Source organism: Eubalaena glacialis, chromosome 14, assembly GCF_028564815.1.
Source record: "Eubalaena glacialis isolate mEubGla1 chromosome 14, mEubGla1.1.hap2.+ XY, whole genome shotgun sequence".
Lineage (NCBI taxonomy): Eukaryota > Metazoa > Chordata > Mammalia > Artiodactyla > Balaenidae > Eubalaena > Eubalaena glacialis.
This window is the reverse complement of record NC_083729.1, coordinates 18,490,941-18,506,722: the sequence shown is the minus strand read 5'-3', so window position 1 is coordinate 18,506,722 and position 15,782 is coordinate 18,490,941. Positions and strand designations below refer to the sequence as shown.

The window sequence follows — 15,782 nt, the reverse complement described above, 5'->3', positions numbered from 1 at the left end:
CATCATTTGATTGGTCTCCATTCTAGCCACCATGATTGGCACTCCCATTTCTCTTAATAAAGGAAGTTCCATGATGAGTCAGCTCTGCCTGGATTTACACAGTTATTTCCTCTCTCTCTTTTGACCGTGGGGCATTTATTTATTTTTACTTTTTTTCACTGTGGTCCAATATCTATGATATAAAATTGGCCATTTTCGCCATTTTTAAGTATACAATTCAGTGGCATTCATGACGTTCAAAATGCTGTGCAACCGTCACCACTAATCCAATACTTTTTCGTGACCCCAAACAGAATCTGTACCCATTAAACAATAACTCTCCATCCTCCACTCAGCCCCTGGTAACTTCCAATCTACTTTCTGTCTCTGTGAATTAGAGCATTTATGTTTATAAAGCACTTTTGCTTTGCTATTTCATGTGGACCTCACAACAGTCCAGTGAAGTGGACCCTGTTGTGTCCAGCTGACAGGTAAGGAAGCTGAGTCTTGGAGAGCTTAAGTGTCCGGCCTTGAATGCCGTCTCCTGATCCCGGCCTGGGGTTTCCCCCCCCCATTCCCGGGAGAAATGCCTCCCAGAAAGAGGACGGTAACAAACAGTTACCTTTTCCTGCTTCTTTCTGTTCCCCAAAGCAGTGCTGAGCTTACAGGGAAGGCAGCCACAAGTCATGGCTGCTTCAATCCTGCCTGATATTAAGGGTCAGCCCATGATTCTGTGCCATCTCCACTACTTAGCCTAGGTTTAAATCCAGGGGAACGCCTGAGGCACCCACAAGACAGAGCGCCCCCTTGAGTTTGGGTATTGCTCCAAGCCCATCCAGCAATACCTGCGGGCAGTTGTGATGATCTAGACTGGCCTTCTGGGGTGGAACAAGCCAAAGCAGTCTGAACGTAGCCACAAACGTGGACACCAGCCATGCACTGTGTTGTGGACCAAAACAAGAAACCCTGAGAGAGAGAAGTTGTGGCCTTGTGGCTCAGTGGTCCCCAAGATCCTGCATCTGAGCAGTGTCTACACCTCCCACATGGCCTGGCTGTTAAGGGAAGAAGGTCGGGCCATCACATCTGGGAGGTGTGGGGCTGGACGACGGAATCCTACACTTGCTTTGGGCCTGACATCTGCAGTTGTTTCAAACCACCGATGAGCTCAGCTGCTTCAGTGGGGAGCCCGTGCTATCGCTTTAGAAGATGCCGCTAACACCAGGGGAAGATGTTAATGGGAAGATGTTCAGCCAGTTGCTCGTTCAACAGATTTCACCGAGGACTGTCTGGGTGGGGCTTGTCCGAGCTAGATGCCTGGACTCTGGAGCTGGACTGCCCAGGGGTGAGTCCCAGCCCTGCTGAGTGATTATGGGTAAGTCACCTGGTCTTTCTCGTTCTAAGTGGTGGTTGTCATAACGACCTCAGAGGGCTGTGATGAGGATTTAAAAAGTTAACGTTGAGTAGTGCCTGGAACAAAGTAATGACTACACAAGTGCCTTAAATGAAATAAACAAATGCGAAGGCTGCAGAGAATTACAGGCAAATGGGAGAAAAATCCCAAGGAGGTACTAATACTTGAGAGATAATGTTGTGATCCCATGACTCCAGATGCTTTGGGAGAGATGGGAAGAGGCGCAGGACCTAGGGCAAAGGCCTTGATGTGGAAAATCTGTGCTGCCAGTGTGGCTTTGTTAGCTGCACACAGGTCCCAAGAGTGAGCCCATGAGGGCTTCAGTCTGGCTCACGTGCAGTCCCCATCTTCATCCTCACCACAGGCACCCACAGAAATTACTCTTTTTTGAAGACTCATCGACCACGTAGATAGGTGTAGGTAAAGATGATAGGTAAAGATGACGTCAAAGGCATTCATCCTCCCTACCCCAACAGTAGGTGCTAAATAAATGAGTAAATATTCATATGCATAAATTCATTCATTCTGTCCTCAAACACTTATTGAGAACATTTTATATGCTTGGTATCACATGTGCCTTATTCCTATGGAGTTCACAGCCTAGAAGGCGACATATTAATAAATGGATAAGTACCATATATTATAGTTATTTACAGGGACATAAAGAAATGTGTCATGGGAGAAAAAGAAATAATAGCATTTTTTTTCACCACAGAGGTGTTAACATTTAGGGTGTCGGTTGTAGGATGAGCAGGAGTATTTCTGGGCAGGCAAGAGAGGGAATGAAAATTCTGGTAAGAGGAAGTGGCAAGTGCAGAGGCCCTGGGGTATGGAAGCACCTCTCATGTTTGGGGATTGTGGCTGAAGTGGGTGATGGGGGTGAAGCTGTCAAATGACCTATGGCTCAGGCACTCCAGTGTGTTGGTGGATTTCCCTTGGACAGAAACATGGTCCCGTGAAGTGTGAGGGTCATAAACTACGCCCTGGGGTTGGCATTCAGGGAAGCAATGGAGAGCAGAATCCTTGTACACAGCAGTGAGCTGAAATAAACGAATAATAGGTAGAGGGTACTCACAAAGGCTGCTGCAGCCATTTTTAGCAAGTCAGTGTGCCGGGTGAGGTCTGGGAGATGGAAGAAGGCATCCAGCTTGGGAGCTGTCTGTGCAGTGGAGGCAGTTTTAAAAATCATTTTTTTTATACAACCAGTAAATGCATTATCTCAGGTAACAGAAGCCCAGAGGAAGGCAAGGATGCAGCATTAGGGCTCTAGTTCCATATTTCTGGAATTCTCTTGTTTTTTCTATTCCTTGTGTGTTGGCTTCATCCTGAGGCTTGTAGCATGATGATTATAGCAGTTCAAGGCATCACGTCCAGAAACGACAGTGTCCAGAGGAAGAAGGATTTCTTCTTCCTTGTGACTCTTCCTTAGAAGCAAGAAAACCTTTCCCAAAGCCCCCAGATAGGATTATCCTCATGTTCCACTGGCCAGAACTGGGGACCCTTCCTAAACCAATGATGGGGAAGGGGAAGGGGAAGGGGAAGGGGAAGGGGATTACCATGCCTGTTTTTGTTTTTGTTTTTTTTAACATCTTTATTGGAGTATAATTGCTTTACAATGGTGTGTTAGTTTCTGCTTTATAACAAAGTGAATCAGCTATATGTATACATATATCCCCATATCTCCTCCCTCTTGCGTCTCCCTCCCACCCTCCCTATCCCACCCCTCTAGGTGGTCACAAAGCACCGAGCTGATCTCCCTGTGCTATGCGGCTGCTTCCCACTAGCTACCTATTTTACATTTGGTAGTGTATATATGTCCATGCCACTCTCTCACTTCGTCCCAGCTTCCCCTTCCCCCTCCCTGTGTCCTCAAGTCCATTCTCTACATCTCCACACCTGGTTTTGAATCATCATAATCCCAGTGGGGACTAGAGCTCGCTTCCCCTAAGCGTGGGAGGTGATGGACACCTGAACAGAACTGAGGCTGGGAAGACAGCCAGCAACCCCCAGGACAGACCGCGAAGGTTGCTTTGTCAAGCCTGGAGTGGCTCTCCAGCTTCTGCACGCCCCCAGTGAGGGCCACCTGACTCACTTGCAGGCTTGGCCATTCTACCTCCCTATTCCTACCTCCTATCCCCTAGCCTGATGGCTTTAGGGCCACTTCTCACCTGGTGAAGGAATTCTTTAAGGAGTAGGTCAAGAGTCTGGATCATATTCAATGCCAGTCTGGCGCCAAGTTGAGCAGGGCAAGAAGCACTACACTTGCTGGCAGCCCAGGGAGGGGCCGTGGGGAAACTCTTGTGGCCTTCCGGGAGCAAGAGAGGACAGCAAGCTTGATTGAGCTGCCTGGGCCTCCAGAGCAGGTCTGGCAAGAAAAGGCTCATGTGGTGACAGAAGAGTGTTTTTCTTAAGGGACCATGGCAGGCATCAGCCGGCAGTTTAAGTCAAGAGAGGGACGTGCTGAATACTGGCCTTCTGTGATCGGAGTGGGCACCTTGCTTCTTTCCCAGCTCCCAGGACTCCTGTCATGGTGCCAGAGGGTCCAAAGTATTCACCCGTCTTCTCCATGAAGCATCAGGAGAGGGGAGACTGGCAAGGCAGGACCCCTACCCTGATGAAAAGGAAAGGCGTGTGGAAGACGTCTCTGAATGCATACTGATGCTCTGCTGAGTTCTCACGGCTATTTATTTGCCAGAGGAAAATGAGGTTTCCTGCCTACGGGTTCTAAAGATGCAGATTCCCAATGCAAATGAATACGTCTGGACCAGTGGACACGGCAGCAGAGCTGCACAGAGAGTTCTCCTAAGCCTTCATTTTAGGGCAGCGAATGCGGTGTTGAAACATTGATAATCTGCTACTTTCCAACAGTGTAGCTCTGCAGGGACTCCACCATGACTCTTCTCGGTGGCATGATGCTTTGGGAGGACTCAAGCCAGTGTGGCCGCCTGTGTCATGACAGTGAATAAAACAGAGATAGGGTTTGTCTGGGTTTGGAGGAAATTCTTGCTGAAACGAAACTAAATCTGTAGATGTTGATGGTGAACAAATGATACTGAGGGGCATTCAACTCTCCTTTTTATGTTTGTTTCCCTGAGTTATTTTTAGTATTACAGACAGTTTCCAGTTAAAAATGGGTTGGGTTCTGAAAGTTCATTTGTAATTTGGCTGTTTAGATTTTGGAACGTACTTTCCCTATAAAAAAACAATGTTATAAATGGTGATGAGATTCCCAGGCTAGTTCTCCAAAGCCTTTTTAACCCATAATGTAGCTGAAATACTGTCTTTCTGCAATGAAAAAAAAATTGTTTAATTGCAACATGAGTAATTAACTGAAACAGGGAAAACCATTAAAACTGAATAAGAAGTAGATTTATGTTCATCTTGAATGATGCTGTTTGCAGAAAACCTAATTTAATTTAAGAAGAGGCCTTTCCAAGGGCTTTTTGGGGAATGGCACGGGATTTGTCCTCTTAAGGAGAAAGAGCCAGGACTCTGTCTGATCTGCAGCTACTGAATATTTGCATCCTATAACTGGCTCCCTTTCTTGATTTTAGGCTCATCAGAAAGTTTTCCGCTCTAAATTTCTTTTCTCGTGTGGATTCTCACAGGGAGAGAGTCACTGCGCAAAGTCCACGAAAGTGGTCTCCTCAGGGTGGATTTTTGATTCTGAATCAGTAGGTTAGCATCTGTCCTTGTGAATGTCCCGGGAACAGCAGTGGCCCACTCCCACCAACTCTGGGGCAGTGACGGGATCAAGCGTTGGAGCCTTTAGGACTGAGGTCCAAGTCCTGGCTAGTATCCTACAAGGTTCCCTGGGGGCCAGCTGCACTGCCTTCTCCCTGGCAACACAATCCTCGCCAGGTGTCTCCTTTCAGACCTCCCTAGGCAGCTCTTGGTGTGGATGGCATGTGTGTCACCCAGGTGTGTATAAGTCACAACTGTCCCCTGTTGATTCTGTCTACCAGGCCATGCAGATTGATTGACTGATTGATCAGATTGATCCTATTCCTTCTGTTTGAGGCATGCGAGCCTTGGCCGGAAGCTAGAGGGTGAATAACTGTGTTTAAACAAGTGTGCTGGCAACACTGGGGGGCATATGGCAAAAATGACCACAAGTGCTTCCCATCCTTGCATGCTTGCCCCTTCGCAATGTGGTGTAGCACCTTCTAGCCAGAGGCAGGGTTTTTTTTTTTGCCCACTCCTTGAATCTGGCTTGGGCATGTGACTGCTTTGGCCAATAGGATTTTAGCAAATGTGCCTCAAGCAGAGGCTAGAAAGGCACTTGTGCACCAAGCCTTGCCCTTTTGTTGCTCCCGGAGGCCTGAGACCCTCATGCGAACACGCCTGCGACAGCTGTGTGGAGGATGACAGGCCACGCAAAGAACAGAGACACCTTGGCTGACAGTCCACTAAGCACAGATGTGTGAGTGAGGCCATCCTAGATCATCCACCAGCCACTAGCCACCGTGCAGCTGACCACAGACAAAGGAGAGAGCCCAGCAGGGATCAGCCGAGCCCACCCAGCCCAGAACTGGCAACCAGCCCACAGAACTGGGATGGTTTTAAGCCACTAAATTTTGGGGTGCTTGTTATGCAGCAAAAGCTAACTTATACACCCTACTGGCTCCAGTCAAGCACATCTTTTCACAACCTTCCTTTGGAATTCACAGCTACCTTTCATCCAGACTATGGCTCATCCCTTACAAACATGAGAATTTATATAACCTTCTCCCCTCTTTTTGCCCCCTTAATCAGAAATCTAAGAAATCAAGCCACTCAGGTTTACCCTCCCCAAACTGTAGGCTTTGACATGGATGCTTGGTCAATCATGACATTTTTCAATTTTGCATACACTTTGTGACCAATGGATGGGTGTTTAAAGTCAATGAAGATACAACCCAAAGTGTGGCTGCCACTTAAACTGCAGGTCAAACCCATTAGCTGGGTACGAACATGCACAAGTTGTCTTATGATGCACTATCAGTGCCTGATAATGTATCACAAGGGAGATCACAAATTCTCATTCATGGGGCAAGAAAGAGCCTTCTAGAGAGAAGCACGCACAGTCTGGAAATGCGCTACAAAAGGGGCTTGAGTGATTTTCCCAACTGAGTCCACTCAGTAGCCTTTGGTTTTCAATGTGAATACAAGAGGTCTGCTTCTCACTTTGTGCAAAAGCCGCCTTTATCCATTCTTGGACCCCCCAGAATCACAGGAGAGGGGGGGACCCCGCTGCATGGGGCCTTGTGGTCATTCACATGATTCCCCATAGAAACCCCAGATCATCTCCCCCAAGAGGAACAATTCTCCAAAGAATTTAGGATGCACGAGGAAGATGTTGTCTCCAGGGTCGCTGCTATGATGACAGACATTCCCCTTGAAAGCCCCAAATGCCCATAAATGTCAAAAATCTGGGTGTTTGGTGCTCTGAGGATGGAGCCTGCAGATTCCATGGCCCCTTTCGGTTTTCCCCGGGCCTGTGACACGGGCTAAGTTTCTCTCTTCCCGGCCCAGATTTATTTTCAAGGGCTTAGCTTCGGGGAACGATGGGAATGTTTCAGCTCCCATCAGGGAATGAGTGCTCCTGACCACAAGGAGAAAAAGCCCCCAATACATTTCACAGACATCAGCGAGGATTCTGCAAAGTCCATTCTTTCACGAACAAAATTGCATTTTATGAAGCCGTCCCTTTTCTGTTTCATCTGTCAAGCAGGTTTGCTGAGAATAATTTAAATTTCATGCAGCAGCAACTGCAGGGCAGCGGTGCTTCCTTTCCATCCCATAAACAGGCGTGGCTGCCGAGTCTCATTTCTGCTTCTCAGCAGCACCCTCCCCCTGGAGCCACGACCGCCTGGAGCCCAGAGAGCCGGGGTCGGGGGTGGGGGCGGGAACATCCAGTGAGCTTCCCTTTAGCCTCTGGCTCCAACCAACAGGTGGACTGGTCTCCCCCAAATGTATGGATATTTGGTCGGACCCAGTCTCTGATCTACCTTTTTAAAATTAACTTTTATTGAGTGTTTAACAAGTGAGGTACTGTTCTATGCTTTTCTACACATATTAATTTAACCAATTCTCACAACATTTCCATGAGAAACATACTATTATCATTCCCATCTTATAGACAAAGAAACTGAGGCTTAGAGACTTACTCAGCTCCTACACGGCAGAGGTAAGATTCAAACCCAGTTCTGTTTGACTCAAGGGCTTGAAGCTCTCACCAGCTGTGCCATGTTGAATCGACATAATCTTTGGCCTAAATTTTTCGGTGTATAACACAAGATGTGTATATATATATATATATATATATATATATACCCATTTTCTTGCCAAAATTCAGTGTTTGCTGCCAGCTAGGTGGATGAGAGGATGGGAAAAGTTACTATAACAATGCTGCAGTATTGGTTACCATGGTGAATGCACTGTGCCAGGCAGCCTGGGGTGGGGAAAGGAGCCAGTCCAGGCCGGTTCTTTTTCTCACTCCCTGGGTGACCTCTGCAAGTCTTTCTTTCTCCAGGTCTCACCCTTCTTTCTTTTTTTTTCTTTTTTTAAACATTAGGTTCTGGTTTCTTTCTTTTTTAAAAAATAATTAATTAATTTTATTTTTGGCTGCGTTGGGTCTTCGTTGCTGCGCGCGGGCTTTCTCTAGTTGTGGCGAGTGGGGGCTACTCTTCGTTGCGGTGCGTGGGCTTCTCATTGCGGTGGCTTCTATTGTTGAGGAGCACAGGCTCTAGGCGCGCGGGCTCAGTAGTTGTGGCACACGGGCTCAGTAGTTGTGGCTCCCGGGCTCTAGAGAGCAGGCTCAGTAGTTGTGGCGCACGGGCTTAGTTGCTCCGCGGCATGTGGGATCTTCCCGGACCAGGGCTCGAACCCGTGTCCCCTGCATTGGCAGGCAGATTCTTAACCACTGAGCCATCAGGGAAGTCCTAAGTCTCACTCTTCCGATCTACAAAATAGAGGGGCTGGGTGGCATGGCTATTCTACTCCTCCTGGCTCTGGGAATTTGTGTCCTAGAGGATCAAGAGCTGATCTAGGCCCCAGGGAAGCAGTTTATTGGTCTGAGCAATGAGAGAGTGTGTGTGTGGGGTGTGTGTGTATGTGTGTGTGTATGTGTGTGTGTATGTGTGTGGGTTCATCTGGCCAGGCCCTCCTCATGACTCAGTGGCCCAGGAGTCTGTGCTCGTCCAACTGGCCTTTTGGCCTTTCATCTAAAACATGCAAGAAAGCCTCAGGCCCCGGAAAAAGGAAGAAGCCAAAAGATCAACTCAGGCCTGAAGGCAGCAGTGACAGAAAGACTTGTCATCGCTTCCCTAACTAGCTGCTGGGAGCATAGCCAGCACCCCGCCCTGGAGATGCCCGCAGCCCCCAGAGCATGTGACGCTCAGCCTGCTCCACGCCCAGCCCACTGGGGATGCTAAGGCCTGACAGTGTTGACACTTGTTACCTTGTTGCGGACCTTTCCCTGAGTCCTCAGGGGTGGCTCGCGCTCACATGGGGCACTAGACTCTTCAATGAGGAAGCCAGGCCAGTACATTCAAGCAGCCTTTACTACACGCGGGGCAGCAGGAACACACAAAAGGAAGAGGAACACACAGTCCTGCTCCTGGCTTCCATGCAGCTCGCTGTCTCTCCCAGTCTTCCACCAGAGGGGGGCCTTGGCCCTGTGTAGATACTGGGCTTTCTTGGAGGAAAGGGCCCACGGCTGACAAAGGCTTTAACACACCTCCCCTCCGTCATCTATCACCAGGTGGTGCTGACTCAGTTTCAGTTTGAGGCCCGCTCGATGCCCTCTTCCCTCCAGCCCATCTTGCTGCCGTGTCACCTTGGTCATGTCACAAGGTCAGCTTGAGGCCTAACCACTCACAAACCCAATTCCTCTCCCCGCCTGCTTGGGGCCTAGCTCCTGTTTCTTATCTGAAGACTTACCTTTTCCTCTTGGTGAGGCCAGCAATGATCACCTTTCCTTACAGGGGCATGGCCTTGTCCCATAGGCCTCCTCTGGGTGACTGTGACAATGGTGATGACGATAGCGCCTCTATAGGACTTACTGTGTGCCGGGCTTGGCTCTGTTCTGAGCACTTTACACGAGTTTTAACTCACACAATCCTCACAACAGCTCTGACGGCAGGTACTACCACCTACTCCCGTGTTACAGAAGTGAGGTCCAGAGAGGTTCGGTAAGTCATCCAGGGTCACTCAGCAAGCACGAGATAGAATGGAATTCAAATCTAGGCTGTCTGGCTCCAAAGTCTGTCTTTATCCACTGCATGAAGCTGCCTCTGTCCACAACCTCAATGGGAGAGACATTCTCAAGTCATTTGTCCAGGCCACAGAGTTATTATATTCTGGCCCGTGAGCTCCCCGAGGGCGAGAGCCTGCCCTTGGCTGCTCAAAAGACGCAACTTGTTGACCAGGGAAACCGCAGATACCTCCGTTTGGCCTGCCTGTCGCTTGATGTGGTCCTCGTGTAGGGTTAGACAAATAGGCTGGGGACAGGTGTCTGGGGGGTCGGCAGCTAGGCCAGAAGGGCAGAAAGGCACCACGGCCCAAGTTCAACCACAGTGCCCTGGATGGAAGACACTGCTGCCTGCTGTCCTTCCTGCCTCCACACACCCAGTTCTCCTGAGCACCCCGAAGAATCCAGGGCACCATCAGTCACCTCTGCTTGACGGGACAAGCCCCTGCAGGTGTGAAACTGGGCTGGAGGTGGCTATTGGGGCAGGTGTGCTGAGGAGCGGGCTGTCCTCACAGGCATGAACTTTCAGCCCCTGTCCCCTCCCAGCCGCTCAGCTCAGTCCTTGCCCAGCTGTTGTTTTCTGTCTGACGCTGGGTTCCTTTCCTCCCATGTGCTGTGGTTTGGAGCCTAGCCAGTTAGAAATGATGAATATTGAGCTGCTTGGGAGCAAAGCCGGAGCTGCGTGGGCAGGGCGGGCCCTCGCGGAGAGGCCTCGCCACTTCCCTTGCTTGGCGGGGCCCAAACCCCTGAGGCACAGCCTGACGCCGTCCCTAAAAAGGCCTCCATCCTTGAGAGGGCAGAAACCATCAAGTGGGCTCCCAGGTCCAGCTCCTCTCTCTCCACCTGGAGCCCCCAGCAGTCAGCTCCAGAAGCTGCCATCCTCCAGATGGCCAACAGCTGGCCTAGCTGAGTGGCTGCCAGATGTGGCCGGCGGGGCAGCCGGCTGGGTCCACTGGGCAGAGGTCAACGCCTCGGAGCAGTGCTGGGGGCTGGCGCCTGGGAAGGAGTGTGTTTGGCTGGTCTGGGGGGTATCATGCCCAAATCACCCTCCATCTCCTCTCCCCCGTCCAACATTCCTTCCCTCCCCACCTCAGTGGGGCGGTGTTTCCATAACAGGAAAATAAAATCAATAAGGCACTGCACAAGACATCAGTGCACTCCGAGCTGGCCTCCAATAGCTCCATTGTCTCGGGCCTCGGCCGGCAGCACTCGCAGTTATTAACGGGAAGCGGGGCTGAAAGGGAGTTTTGAAAATCACTGAGACAAAGGGGCGGCACACCTGGAGCGCGACTTTCCAACACCACGGCCGCCTCACAATGGCTGGGGCCGGGGCTCCCTGACCTTTAACTTCTCCCGCAACTTTTATGAAAGCAGAAAAGAAAAGACTAGACAAACACACACACACACACACACGTGTGCGCACGCACGCTGGCCCTGAGATGCTGAGATCGCCCCTAGGAGGCGGCTCTGAATGGCTGGCAGAGGCAAAGTGGCCTGCAGAGCCCCTGCCGGCCCAGGAGACAGGATGGCAATGAAAGGGCTTCCTGCCACCGGCCTGGGTCCCCCTGTCCCTTCAGGGGCTCTGAGCAGCGTGAGGGGGTCCAGCTTGTCCGGAAGCTAAGCAGGAGCCTTGGCGACATTTTCATTTTGATATCGCAGTTGGTAAAACAGACTGCTTTCTGCTGTCATTCCCCGGGCTGTAGCCGCCTCCAGAAGAGGGGGAATGACCTGGAACTAACACCCCTGAGGCCTGGGTCCCCGAGGAGGGCCCACCGTGGACCTGCTCCCGCAGACTCGGTGTGCCTCCATATACTCAACTGCAAGGCGGGTGACAAAAGTACTGATGTCGTGGGGTTGTCTGAGGCTTGGAGGAGACAGTGATGTGAGTGTTCTCAGTACTAATACTGCTTAATAAGTAGCAGATTTATGACCATTTAGGACTGACTGCTGCTCAGTATCTTCTTCCAAACCCAAGTAAGCGGTGCCCCAGGGGGCTTGTCTGGTTTACAGGCACCTAGTTAGGAAACCTGTACTGCCAGCCTGGAGTTTCATGGTCATTTCACTGGTTAAATACCCTTCATCAGCACGGCAGAGGACAACGCATGGCCTCAGCCACCTGCTCGTCTTCCCATGTTAGTCACAGAGAGAGGCTTTATGGCAAATAAAACCACGTGCACTTTAACTTAAATAGGTGCCCGGCACAGCTCCAGGGCTGCCCGCACTCTGGACAAGGCAGCGTCCAGGGAACGGGCTGCGGAGCTGGCCCAGGGCTGGGGGGGAAGCAGGCCCCTCTGCCCGGCTCCTGCTCACAGCGGACGCCAGGGAGGTCTTACCTTGGTGGTGACGGCGGAGGCAGAGCTGGCCACGAGGCTGGGGATGGCCTCGCTGCTGCCGGTGGTGCAGGGCGCGGGGGCCGTGGCGGGTGTGGGCAGCCGGGAGGGCACCCCGGGTAGCGGCAGGAGGCCGGGCCGGGCGCTGAGGCTGCTGGCTGTGCCGCCACCCGCCCCGGTGGTGGCACTGCAGATGCTGGTGGTCCCATGCGTCCCGTTGGCACTCCACTCGCGGCGGTCCCAGCCCACCCGGTAATCTCTTTCGAAGCGGCTGTGGTGCCGGGACATCTCGGTGGGCCGCAGCTGCTCCTCACGTGGAAACAGAGGCCGGACCTGCTGGCACAGAGTAGAGAGGAGGGCGATTTAGACCAACGGCAGCCCTGCCAGGACCCAAGGAGGGCAGCAACGGCTTTCAGCATCCATTAAGCGCCTTCTCTATGCGCAAGAAAAGGGCTCTCAAACCTTAGCTCATTTCATATTCACAGCAAGCCCACAAAGCATGGATCATTAGCCCCATCACAGACGAGGAACAAAAGACTTGTCCGGGATCACGTGGCAAAAGTATAGTCAACGAGATTTGAACCCAGTCACAGTTTAAAGTAATCCTTTCCGGTCAGGAGCATCACGTTGCCCTGGACGATGCAGATGTGCGCCTTCTAATTATGACTTGGGATTTTATCCCTCCATCCCCACTGTGAAAACAAGATCCCATGGACCCCCCAGGCTGCGTTTTCCTCAACCCTATGATGGGGTGAGAGCAGCCACGTCTGTAGACTCACTTTGTGGTGAACAAGGCCCTTGACATAGCTCTTGATCCTTGGAGTGGCCTGTGAGGTGGCAGGGTCATCCCCACTTTATGGACCAGGGAGCTCATTAAGAGTAAGTGATTCCCTCGAGGTGAGAAAACTAGAAGATGAGAAAGTGGCCGGGATCTCCAGCCTCCGGACCATGGCTCAGTATACGACTCAAGTCTGAGAAGGTGTTAAGCCTCCGGGACTTGAGAGTTTTCTTTCATAACCTACAAATCCGTTGCTGACACCAGAGCCCCCCCTGCTCCCTGGCCTCTGTCACCCAGACCATCTCCCACACAACTTTCTCGAATATCCAAACATAAGGCCCTCAGTGTTGTCATGGAGACCTAGACACACCAGATACTCCGAGGGCCTCCTGCATCATCGGGGATCATATTTTGCTCAGCACGACAGTGACTTGCCTGGCTCCCTGCCAGCCACCCTCAGTCAGGAAGGATGTAAAGATACAGGAGAGGCTGTCTCAGTCGGAGAGGCCTCAGCGAGGCAGAGGCAGAGGCAGAGGGGAGAACATAGGCAGTGCTGGGGCACCGATGAGGGTGAGTGTGGGGTCTGCCTGCACATCACATCCCCAGCCCTGCCCCGGCTCAGGCACAAGGGATGTGGTCATCTATGACTCTTTTCCATTCTCCACCCACCTCCTGTCTGGGGTGTGAGCTCCTGGAGGTCAGGGACTGCTCCTGGATCACTTTCCTATCCCATCAGTCCAGCTCAGCCTGGGGACTCTGGAATTGTTGGCTAGTAAACTGACCAGTTTATTTTTAAAATTTCTATTAAGCCTGATCCTAGTCTGGTCTTGGCACATCCAGAACTAGTTGCCAACTTCTAGTGCCATGGAGCCAGAGCCAGGGTCAGCCCAACCCAGGTTGTGGCTGGCGGGGCCCTGGCAGCCACTGTCCCTTCCCTCGGCACTGTCCCCTCTTGCTGGACCCACGACCCCGAGGCCTGGGCTCAGCCTGCAGGCCTACCTGAAGCGGAGCTGACCGTAGCCTCTTAAGTTGGATGGTGGGTTCTCTGTTTATTTCATCACTATGCTTCACGGCTTACACAATGCCACAAAAATTGTTTTTTCATCTATTAAATATTAATATCATAACAATAAAAATAAATATCCCTTTGATCACCCTCACAAACTTTTCTGAGTGAGGTTCTTGGGAGAGATGTTTACACTTGGCTCTGGTCACCTTCCCTCCTCCAGGTCACACTGCAACCTGCTCCCGTGTGGCTCTCCCTCTGGCCACTCCTTGGGGGGTGGTTCTCATCGAGGTCAAGAAGGACCTGCTCGTTCCATTCAATGGGACATGGATGGCCGTGTCTTCCTTGAACCCCCCCTCCACTTGGCGTGGTTGATGTCCTTCTGGAAAGCTCCTCTCTGCGGTTTCTGTGATGTCGCGCTCTCTCACTTTTTCTCCTTCCTCTGCTCCTCCTTCTCAGTCTGCATTGCAGGCTCCTCTCTCTCAGTTCTTGCTTGAGGGCCCCTACTTCCTCCCCTTTGCTCACCCTACATGCTCTCCCTGGATGACCTCATTCAGCTCTCACCTCTTTACTGACGACTCCCAAGGCCACGTTTCCAGCTCCCTCCCTCTCCTTGCACCACGCCCACCATCCTACTGCCTGAAGGTACCTAAACCTCTTGGTCCCTAAATAAACTCATTGTTCTTTGCCCAAACATGCATTCTCAGGAATTCCCTCTCTCTGAGAAAGCCGCATGTCCCCATGTCCATCTCCATATTTCACAGCGGGGTCTTTGCGTCTGTTGCTCTAGTTGTTTTTCAGATCTGCCCCCTTCCATCTGCACATCCATCCCAAATCGTGTCTCCCACATGGATTATCTCAATGGGTCCTCTGCCCCCAGCTTCACCCTCCTTTGTCCATCCTCCACCAACTACCCTTATGGCTTTTTTTTTTGTTGTTAACATCTTTATTGGAGTAAAATTGCTTTACAATGGTGTGTTAGTTTCTGCTTTATAACAAAGTGAATTAGTTATACATATACATATGTCCCCATATCTCTTCCCTCTTTCGTCTCCCTCCCTCCCACCCTCCCTATCCCACCCCTCTAGGTGGTCACAAAGCACCGAGCTGATCTCCCTGTGCTATGCGGCTGCTTCCCACTAGCTAGCTATTTTACGTTTGGTAGTGTATATAGGTCCATGCCACTCTCTCACTTTGTCCCAGCTTACCCTTGCCCTATGGCTTTTTAAAGCACAGGTCTGGTCACCATCCTCTCCTCTCCTGCTTTAAACCCTATCCTTCAGAATACGATCCAGACTCCTCATGGTGGCCCAGAGGACACTTGAGCATCTGGGCTGGCTCACTTTTCTAGCATCACGGTTCACTCTTCCCACCCCAGAGGCGATGCCCGGCCATTCCAAACGCCGTACACTTTCTGAGGGCATCGCGCCCTCTCTCACCTCGGGGACAAGCCCCTCCTGCTCCTCTGTCAGAACTGGCTTCCCCCTCCCCCTGGCTAAGTCCTGTGTGTCAGTTATGACCCAACTCAGGCACTGACTCTTCTCAGAGGTTGCATTGACCCTCACCCTCACCCCAGGTCAGGTGAGAGGCGCTCCTCTGTCCCCCTGAACATCTGTACCCACCATCATCCCAGCATTCATGGATGGCTGTTGTACGTTTACTACCTTCAGAGTAAACTCCAGGCTTATTTTCTCTGTAATCCTAGCACCTAGCAATGTCTGGCATAGAAGGGTGTTCATGAAATGTTTGCTGAATGAACAAACACATGTTTATTCCTTCTTAATTGCTCAATGTTTCAGGAAGGGACAAACACATTTGTGTAAAGGGAGAACCTCAGACACAAACACCTTGAGTGTTCCAGCTGGAAATTCCGTGTAGGCACTGGAGTTAGGAAATGTCCTACCTTTCTAGGAAATCAGAACTGGAGTCTCTAAGGACAGCTCTGAAAGGAGAATCTATGTGTCCAGGGTCAGCTGGACCCCAGAGCTTAGACTTTGGTCTCCTGAGATTCACCTGCTTAGGCAGGGCTCTGGTTACCAGTCCCC

General features: G+C 51.2%; 1 protein-coding gene across 6 annotated transcripts in view; it reads right to left on the bottom strand.

Moving 5' to 3' along the window:
* KLHL29 (kelch like family member 29) overlaps positions 1-15,782 on the bottom strand; it is a 312,456-nt gene that overhangs the window by 131,484 nt on the left and 165,190 nt on the right. For 5 of the 6 annotated variants that reach the window (XM_061210440.1, XM_061210438.1, XM_061210441.1 and 2 more), the window contains one exon: positions 11,957-12,286. In XM_061210440.1, coding sequence (XP_061066423.1) covers positions 11,957-12,241 — 285 coding nt within the window. In that variant the 5' untranslated portion in view covers positions 12,242-12,286. Of the gene's footprint in view, positions 1-11,956; positions 12,290-15,782 lie in introns of all 6 variants that reach the window. The other variant, XM_061210439.1, reaches the window with a different exon arrangement.